The sequence below is a fragment of the Plectropomus leopardus genome, chromosome 19 (assembly GCF_008729295.1).
Source record: "Plectropomus leopardus isolate mb chromosome 19, YSFRI_Pleo_2.0, whole genome shotgun sequence".
Classification (NCBI taxonomy): domain Eukaryota; kingdom Metazoa; phylum Chordata; class Actinopteri; order Perciformes; family Serranidae; genus Plectropomus; species Plectropomus leopardus.
The window spans coordinates 15,171,362-15,181,516 of NC_056481.1; the positions used below are offsets into that span (position 1 = coordinate 15,171,362).

At 40.2% G+C, this 10,155-nt stretch overlaps 1 protein-coding gene across 2 annotated transcripts; it reads left to right on the forward strand.

The window, feature by feature from the left end:
- The first annotated feature begins 424 nt into the window (after positions 1 to 424).
- On the forward strand, positions 425 to 9,910 carry patl2 (PAT1 homolog 2). 2 transcript variants are annotated; one of them, XM_042508640.1, is made up of 19 exons: positions 425 to 545; positions 827 to 980; positions 1,259 to 1,554; positions 1,652 to 1,717; positions 1,802 to 1,855; positions 1,933 to 2,097; positions 3,640 to 3,714; positions 3,838 to 3,986; positions 5,182 to 5,256; positions 5,355 to 5,478; positions 5,587 to 5,704; positions 6,727 to 6,833; positions 6,921 to 6,974; positions 7,061 to 7,203; positions 7,357 to 7,513; positions 7,743 to 7,883; positions 8,683 to 8,780; positions 8,871 to 9,011; positions 9,113 to 9,910. In XM_042508640.1, exons 1-19 carry the CDS (start codon positions 522 to 524, stop codon positions 9,144 to 9,146), a joined length of 2,175 nt encoding a protein of 724 aa, XP_042364574.1. In that variant the 5' UTR covers positions 425 to 521; the 3' UTR covers positions 9,147 to 9,910. The 2 variants fall into 2 exon arrangements, with proteins under 2 accessions (XP_042364574.1, XP_042364575.1); XM_042508641.1 differs by having other exon boundaries at positions 427 to 545; positions 3,889 to 3,986.
- The last annotated feature ends 245 nt before the right edge of the window (positions 9,911 to 10,155 follow it).

The following is a 10,155-nucleotide window of genomic DNA, read 5'->3' on the forward strand; positions in this document are numbered from 1 at the left end:
GTTTTATTTTATTTTATCTAATTCTTGCTAATATGTGCCCTACACCTTGCTAATATGTGCCCTACACTTTAAATGAGTGTCTTCAGCCACTGAAAACAATATTGGCAATTTTGTAATGCCTCTTGGGGATCCAAACTTTACAGTTTTGATGGACACCGCTGCAGAAAAGTGTTAAAAATATTTCTGACCACTAGATGTCACTGTTATCTCACCACTTCCGCCTCGTGCGCAACTCTTAAAAATCAGTGTCTGCATCCCGAATGTAATCCTAATTTTTTGGACTGCTTTAAAACTCTTGAACAAATTCATAACCACTTGAAATATCCACAGTCTATAAGGAAACAGCGAGGTGCGGTGACAGCTACGTGAAGCGTGCTGACGCGTGCACGCGCCTCTGCAGCTCACAGGTGAGTTCACTTAAAAGTTAATGAGCCTCCTTCTGAGAGAAAGCAGGTAACGTTGCAGGAAAAAAGAAAGTCACCGCGACCTGTCGGCGTAAAGTGTAAAAAACAAAATACACAATGAGTGATTCGGAACAGCAACAAGTAAGTTTGTATAATTCTTCTGCTTTTTAATGTCTGAATTCAGTTGAATTGAGCGAGCTGCAGGTCTCAATTTGGGGCCTACACCGTGTGCTAACAAGCTAATTTGGCAGTGGTTGCATGCTAGCTAAATAAGTATGGCGCAACAATGGCTGTGAAAACTTAACTTTTTCATACATTAATGGGATACTGTAATTTGCTGAAACGAGCTATAGTTTCCTGGGTTGTTTTTGAAGGTGTCCTGTCAGTGTCTTATGGGTTATTTGTGTATTTTAACTCCACAGGAGGCTGAAAAGGTGTGTAAGCCTCAGTGGCCTGAAAATGGAGAGGAGTGGAGTGATGGAGAGGATGGGACCAACATGGACTGTGGGCTTCTGCAGGCCATGGCAGAGGAAGATGAGGAGATAAACGTCTACAATGATGAGACGTTTGGCATGGGTGTGTAGAGGTGTTTCCATTATTTTCCAGCAGGGCAGGCCCTTTTCTAGACTGCTTTGTAGGGGGGGGCAGTAAGAGATGTTGGTGATGTTAGTTATTCTTCAGAAATAAATGCTGCTAATTTATATTACTGTGTTGAAACAACTTCTAATCTTTATCTTTAATTAATTCATTTAAAAATCTTTAATGCCAAAGAATCTCAGTTTAAATGTTACAGGTTTTTACCATGCAAAAGGATGAAAGTTTCCCTCAGACTGTATTTCATATCTGTGCCGTAGATCTCGATGCGCATGGGACCACAGAGGACCCTAGCAGTGGTCTCCTTCAGTTTGGAGAGCTGCCACCTCCACCAGCACCAACACCACCACCACCTCTACCTCTACCTCCACCAGACCCCAAACCATTATCCCGCCACAGCTCCCCCTCCCCTCCCAGACAGAGGCCACAGTATCTGCCCCGGGCTCCACCAGGGCAGCGTTGCAGAGGCAGGGGACGGAGAGGAGGGCTGGGCAGGGGACAGATGTTTGAAGACCCAGCTGTGATGAGGATAGTGGAGGGACGACCAAGCCTCAAGGTGATGCAAATGAGTTCATTTATCGTCTGAAATGTGGGATTTAACAGCTTAGCTCGTAGCAGCTGGCCTTTAATTTGATCTATTTTTGTTTTTTAAGACTCTTGACAGTGCCATTGTGGACTGTGGAAATGCCATGGTGTACCAGAAAACCTTTGAGGATGATGTAAGTTCCAACTGTTTTATCATGTTTTTTTTTGTACTTCTAATGTGCCCTGTTTAATTTGTCTTGTTTTTTTTTCCCTTTAAGTATATGTCACCGTCTTCCAGAAAGACTAGAAGAATCTCAGGATCAATACTTCAGGTTGAGATCACTAAAAACATGTGTTTTCATCTGTATGGTAGCAGGGTACTTAAATAATTTTTTGTTCTGTTTCTCAGGACAGTGCAATAGTGTGTGTGATTGATGGTCACAAAGGCAGAGGTCAGCAGCTGACCTCCAACTTCCTGGATGCGTCATATCCTGTCTCTTCCTTCAGGGGCAGGAGAGGGGAACACAGAGGATCCTACTCCAGGAGACAGTTTGGCCAAAGAGGCCCCTATCAGGTGGAGCATTTACTATACCCAGGATCCCTAAAAACTCTTCAAAGGCATTGAATTAATCAATCTAAAAATAATGCCTTAATTGGTCTTAGAGTATTTTTTCTGACATTGCATTGTTAAATCTCAATATAATAGTTAAAAAGGTAAAAATTCATAGATAACCACTTGCATTGTTTCAATTTTTGGTTATAGTAAAATCAGTCTTAAATTTTCATTTTTCATTTCGAGTGACATTTAATTAAGTCTTAAAAGTCTTTAATTCCACTTAAAGCAAGAGGTAGGAACCATGACTATACCAGATTACCGTTTCTTTAAAATGAATAGTTTGACATTTTGGGCTTTCTGCTTTCTTGCAGAGTGTTTTATGAGAACACTGATACCACACGTCTGTATGATTTTGATAAAAAGCTGTAGAACTCATTAATATGTTGTATCGTGTTTGTTAAATATATGCAAAATGTGTTAAAAAGTACCTAGTGAGTTTTATTTCTACAGTGAGGCTTCCAGGCAACTAGACACCACTAAATCACTGCACCTGGCCCAGAGGTAATCTGGCACTTACAGCATAATGTCAGTATTTTCCAACCTGGTTCCTATTTTCTCATGTTTTTATGTGTAAGTGATGAATGAAAACAACAACTTTAGAAACTGGTCCAGTATTGATCCACAATGCTGTAATGTAACAACTCAACTAGCATTTGTGCACCATCTACCAACACTGGTTGTTTTTGCAACTGATAGGCTCAGATTATTGTTCTAAGTGTCTGACATTATGGAAAGGACCCTGCAGAGACAGACCTTTTTTGTTAGGGTAAGATCCTTTTCATTTAACCAGGAACAGCCCCGAAATCACCAAACCCCTCAGACTACATTTAAGTAGACATCAGTTCTATCACCGTAAAATACATCAAATTCAGCGTCTACATAAACAGAAAATCACAAAACAAACATCCTGGTTGATTTTTCCAGTGTTCTACCAATCGCCAACTTTGGTTTGGTTGAAATGAACCCTTAATTCCCCCAGTTAGGTGTGAAAATATGGTGGCTCTATATACACTTAAGTAACTTTATTTAACTGAAGTCAGCAATTTCAGGGCTCTTTCGGGTCAAACAAAGGATCTTAATCTTTAAGATAAGTTTGATCTTTGTAGTGATCCTTTCCATAAGTGGTCAGACATCTATAATAATCACCTTAGTCTGACAGTGGCAAAAACAAGCAGTTTTAGTGGAAGCAAACTAACGGTGCACAAATGCCCGTTGTGGTTACAGTGCAGCCTGTTTACTGCTGCTGGCTGCAGTGCTCTCACTCAGTACTGTACCAGTTTCAAAAACTGTTGTTCCTATTAGTAGCTTAGACACAAAACACAGGAAAATAGGGTCCCGGTTGAAAAATACAGCAGTAAAAGTATTAAGTTCCCCCCTAACGTTGTAGTTTCATGTGATTAAAACGCCAACATACATGTTTATTCCACGTATGAGAGCATCGTCTGAACAAAGTGGTCTACAAAGTAGATCTCCTTCCTAAACTTAGTTGTTTTCTTGCAGATGCATGCATCCATGGCACCAGGATCATCCATCTTCACGCGTCAGCCACTGACCCCGCGGCAACATTACAATCAGGTTTATTCCCTCATTAATCTGATATATTCTGATACATGAAAGCCAACAGTAGTTGTATTCACTGAGAGCTAAATGAGTCTACTTGTTTGTGTTTATACTTGACGTTATTTTGTGCTGAATCAGACAGGGGGCTTCATCATTCCAACTTACGGTTCTCAACCTCTCTGTCCTAAGTCTCTGACTCCGAGGATGATGCAACTTCGCTTTGGTGCCAACTCGCCGAGGCCATCCCCCTTTTACAGCCCGTCGTCTAATCCAGAGCAGCATTTCAGGTGTGTTATGATTGTGTGTCTCAGGAATGTTTGCTTTGTGGCCTGAAATATTTGTCAGAGAAGTTTGAGCATCAGGTATATTTATGACTTGGCAGTCTTGTTCATCCGTCATGAGTATATAAAACTCTCTCCACTGACCTGACGTTCATAAATTTCATAAAATCCCTGGCATTCATATGTGTATTCACGAGGTAAAGTTGGAGGAATTGATAGCTGTTTCTTATGGAGATAAAAGATAAAGCGTTACATCCCCAAAACAGATGCTTTATATAAAATATAAAGTTGCGGAAGTGATTTTACTGGAGACCTAAACATAACCAGATTGATGTTTTCTGTGCGCTGTAATGTCAGGATACTTCAATTTTAAACTTTGATACAATACAAGTATAAAAAAAATACTCAGTACCTCTTCTGATACCATGGCAAAAAGAGAAAAGAGCCTGTGTCACAAGAAATAGGATTTCTTTTTTAACAACCTGCAAACAGTGCTGGTACAGAAAAAAAATCACTGAACACGCCTCCAGGCACGAGGTGGGGTCGTTGCTAGAGGAAAGTGTGAACAGCCGCAGGTTCTGGACCAGTTGATTTTCTTCCCAGTTTAGGTTGAAAATCTGCTCGGGTGTTTTCGATACTGATATTGTATAATTAATGGAGATTGTATTGTTTAAAATAGTTGAAGCCAAAAAACAATCGAAAATATCAATACTTGAGACAACTTCAGCAGTCAAGATGGAATGATAGCAACGTCTAAAGTAAAACTAAAAAACATGAGAAAAAGGAGCAAACTAAATTAACTTATAATCATTTGTTATTCCCACAGTAGGTTAGAAAAAAGATATAAAACACTGAAAAACAAACATTGTGCTACTTGTTCTGCCCCCTATGTGTTGAAGTGTCCTTGGCCTTGAAAGGAGCTTAAAAAAGCAATTTATTATTTGTATAGATGGACTGCACAGTACAGTCGTTTTTCCTGATTATTGGATCTAATGTAGTTTTAAGTAGCAACTCTGGCTGGTTTCAATCCCAACTTTAACATCCTGCGAGAGAAAACATAATATTATCACCATTAAGTACAAGTCCGGAGCTTTCCGGTGTTTTTTACTCTCAGACTATATAAATGTAACAGAGCACATCATGTAGAGAAGTGTTGAATGTATCCACAGTTCTTTTAAATGTGTAGTTGTTTGACCCACAGGTATCCCGGTCCGGTCACCCAGCTCCACCCTCAACACAAACGACTTCTTAGTCAAAAACAACGCATATTCCAAAGGTTAGTGCTACATCTCTTAACGAAGAAATTGTGTTTCATATTCAGTAAGTTCTGAAAAAGAAAAGGGCCAATAATAGAACAATATAACCTGCTCGTAGGAAATCAGAGGGCTGGGATCCCTACTGTAATCTCATGACGGCCAAAGAGAAGGAGTGGATCATCAAGCTGCAGATGATTCAGCTGCAAAGTGAGAATCCATACCATGAGGACTACTATTACCAGGTAGGCAGTCTTTGCTCTAGTGTCTCTTTATCAGGACATTCATTTTTACCCTTTTCTATACACGATTAAGGACTGAGCATTTCTTAGCGCATTCAAACCTTGTCATAGGAGTACTATCGGCGGATAGAAGCTAAGATGGCGGAGGAGGAGCTGGGCATCAGGAGCAAGAGGGAGCCACCCAAGCTCACCACGCCCTATGTCACGAAAACTGACACGTACACACCAGGTTTTGTTTCATGTCTCTTTTTAATGCTCAAAGACTGCATTTAAATATCCTAGAATAGTGCCTGTTGCAAGACAAGAGTTTAGTTACCATTGGGGTAAAATCCTAATTTTGTCCCCCAAACTTTTGTTTCTGTCTCTCATTGGTTTTTTCTGACTGTCCAATTGGTCCCCACAGTGCAGATAAAAAAAGAACTGAGTCGATGAATTGCTGTTACACTCAGTTGAGTCACAGTCATTTACCACATGCTCAAAGCCTGCTTAAAGGGTAACATATGTGTTTTTTAACCTGGACCCTCACTTCCCATGTTTGTCCCAGAAGACTGTTTGGGTTATCTTTCAACTGTTCAGCAATCACTCTCTAGTTTGATTGAAATCAACCCTTTATTTACCCAGTTAGATGTGATAATATGCTGCCTCTACACAGGATAAAATGACTGTTTATTTAAATGTGGTGTGGTGGGTTTGGCAATAGCGATTTTGGGGCTGTTTCTGGTTAAACAAGAGGATCTTACTCCTTAATAAAAAAAGATTTATCTCAGTAGGGATGCTTTCCTTAATGTTGTCAGACCCTTGTCAGTGGCAAAAAGGAGTACTCTTTTTGGACGTACATAAATGGTGCACAAAGTCATTGCGATGTGCTGTTTTGCTACTGACGGCTGCAGTGCTCTCGCTCAATGCTGGAGCAGGTTCAAAACTTGTTCCCTTTAGTCTCTTAGACACAAAAAACTTGGTGAAAGAGGGTCCATGTTGAAAAGAACTGAAGTTTCCCTTAATGAGGACTCAAAAAGGTACTGCCAGTTGTATTTTAGGATAATAAAAAATCCTTAAATCTTTACTTTCACGCAAAGTAAATATTATCTTCAATTTATCTAATTTATTTTGAATATTATGTACTGAATTGTGCTCCCCTGCACTTCACAAACCAACCCAGTACTGTTGTGTGACAAGGCAATGCATGATCTGTATGTACTTGCATTGCTGTGCATCTTTTTCTACGACTGTAAAAGTCTTTTGCTCTTCCAGTTGTGCACATCGAAGGCTCACTGGGTCAAGTTGCTGTGTCCACGTGTTACTCTCCTCGCCGTGCCATCAGTGCAGTTCATGCAGTCCAGGCTCAGGGTCCACTCGAGGTGATTGTGTTTTTGAGGCAACTTCTGGCATCTTAGAAGTGTGTTGAGCCGCCTTCCTTGATACTGAGACTCATTTCCACCCAACAGGAACAAAAAGACATCAGACAACAGCGGTTAGAGGTCCTCAGCAAAATAGAAAAGGTACCTGCTGATTACTTGTTTTGATGCAGTGAGATGCATTTTATTTACCTTAACCAACACTCTGTTGCACCTGTTGTGTCCTGCAGTTGTTCATGGTTCTGTTGGAAGTCGAGGAGACGGAGAGGATGAAAACCACCGTCTTGTCTGAAGCTGAAGAAAGACGACTTATGGAGAAGACACAGGAAAAAGTGGAGCACATTTATTCCAAGCTGCAACATCACAATTCCCTGTGAGTTATGTCATAGATATTGTGTATATATTGCCTGCTTAAAGTGAAATTTTAATTTTTGCATCTAGCTTTCTTCATGAAGCCATACCATTATAGTAACTTAATATTTTGGTGGATATAAAATTTCGAGTTTTCTCAAATGTTTTGATGCAGAGATTCAGGGGTGGAGTTTCTTCCCTTTCTGCTGGTCCCAAAAGGCAAAACGCTACTTGCCCGTCTGCTCCCGTTCCTAAAACATGATTCTGCGTTGAAAATCTTGAGCATCGTGACCTCTAACCTTCCTACACTGATGAGCAGAGATGCGGAAGAGGTAGGGGAGAATGCTTCACTTTGCTCAGCTCAACAAAGACTGAGTTGTGGTTGAAAGTATGTAGACTTTTGAATCAGTAACTACAATTTTTCTATACGTTGAAAAAGGTCAAGAAAGATCTTCTATGCTTAAAACCTTTTGGGTTTTTTATTGTGAAGCAATGATGCATGTTTTGGGAAACGTAAGATTATTAGAATTCATATTATCATTCTCTATATCCTCTTTTTAGGCTCTTCCAGTGCTCTACCCGCCTCTTCGAAAAGTGATTGGAGGGCTGACGTTCAGTCAGCTGATTGGTGTCCTCAAAGATCTGACATCATCTGAGCCTCTGACAACATACGAGTCCCTCACGCTGGCATGTCAGAACAAGGTCTGAGCTTTCGAAAGCTCATTAGCTTTTGTTTAAAGGGGCCTATTTGTTTACTTTTCCTACCTATATTTTGGGTTTCTACTAGGGCATGTTTTACTGCTGTAATGTTAAAAAACCAACCCAAAATACACACATTTTCCTCATACTGTGTGCTGGAACACCTGTAATTACTGTGGGACACTCTGTTTTACTGTCTGTCTCTTTTAAGGGGTACCTTGCTGAGTTTCAACCAGCTTTTTATCAAAACCATGTGGGTAGCTCTTGGGGCTGGTGTGCGAACTAAAAGCTGTACTTCCGTATTTTTGTATTGCCCATTGCCAGCCGCCACCTCAAAGAGCATACAGCTAATCGAGAGACTCACCCACCCCTCCCTCTGGCTCTCAAACTTGGACAGAAATCATATCAAACAGTGAAACTCGGCAATGCTTAACGGATATAAACCAAGTTTATATTGCTGCACTGTCTATTTCTTGCCTAAAATGTTTGAAGAAACCTATTTTAATGACTCGTTTCGCCGTAATGGCGAGAATTTGTGAACAGGAAGTGGGCACCACACTGCTTCTTGCACAGTGAAAACAGAGGCCGGCAAAACTGTAAAACTAAGCAGCGCTGATCAAACTTTAACCAAGATTCTGTTACTGAGTTAAATTCTTCACACCTCATATGTTTTCAGAAACATGTTTGGGCTTACCGTTTAACTGTAATACGAGATCAGGCCAGCCACTGTTGTTTCAAATAGACAAGTCCACATTATGTCACCCACCAACGGGCATTTCATATTCATTTCCTTTCCCTGTAGTTTGGTCTGTCCTTGCTGTACGCTCTCTTGTCCCAAGGAGAGAAGCTGCTGTCCTCAGGCGTTCCTCTAGAGCCCAGCATCGGCGACTTTGAGACCTGGTGGGGATTTTAAAGCTAATGTTCCACGATGGGAGATCGTTTAAACATCCCTCTAAGATGTTGACGCAAGTGTGTCTGTTGTCTTTGTAGGACTGACACAATATTCCAGGTGGCGGGACAGCTGTCCCAGTGTTCACTGGTGGAGCCGCTCCTCCTGCCCTCAAACCTGCTCACCTTGTTCTGCCGTTACCTGGACAAACGCACTGTGCATCAGCTGAAAAGCAACTTGGAGTAAGTCTCTTTTTACATGTTTTGATGCAAAAGGAGGGTATCTTATTTACTGGGGGGGGGGTGCACATACCCAAATATCATTACCACATATCTTTATTTAGGTCTGCAACTGGATTCCTGGCGCTTCCATCTTAAGGTGGACATAAACTAAAGAGACGTTCAGCTAATGACCACGTTGTTGTGAGCACTAGAGTTAAAGGAGCAGAGGGACATCCCTGACAAAAAACTCCTCAGTGTTCATTAATAACTGAAGAATGTAATGTACAAAATGCTTTGATTCTTGTTTTTTTCTCCCCTTTCCCCCATCCCTTCACATTTTTGTGCACTCAGACTGTTTCCCTTTTTGATTTCCTTTATCTGATGTTTTTACTTTCCTCCATTTTGGTCTCCAGTAGGTCACATCAGTGCAAATTTTTCTGAAATCACAAATCTGCTCTTTTTTTCCCTTTTTGTTTTAATTTCTCAAAACAAGTATTGCCATCATTTCATGACACTGCCACATGCTGAGTCGGTAGCATTACATTAACTTGTAGGTGGAGTTGATTTATTTATACGGCTTCTATCTAATTCCAGTTACATTCAGGAAACTTGAGGTATCACTTACTGAGATAAATGTGTTGGATCAGGTATTGGTGACCAGGTTGAGGATTGTAGAGTAATTTATGATTGTACAGCTGAACCTATATGTTCATTATTATAATAATAACCATTAAGAAAGTTGTCATGGCACGGTCAATCAACAAAAGCCATGCAATTTGGGTTTTTTGTAAAAAGGAATGCATTGTGTGTACATGTGTAGTGATACAAATTATGATGTATTTGATGTAATTTTTATTTATCATAATAATTTGGAAACAGTAATAATTTATATTGCACCCTTGTAGAGCACTCGCAACACAAATAAAAAAAATACCTAATACTTCATGACTTTTCTCATTTTAAAGAGAAATGCATATTTTTTTATTTATTTATTTTTTTTTTTAAATGCATCAAAACATCCAAAAAGTCTGAACAAAACGGCGTCCTCAGACTGAGGTTAATGTTTAGTCTGACCCACGAGTAAAGGGTTAGACGTAGCACCTTCTCAATTCTCTTGGGCAGTTTATTTTGGAAGTGTTCTTAAAATAATCTTCTGGTGTGTTAT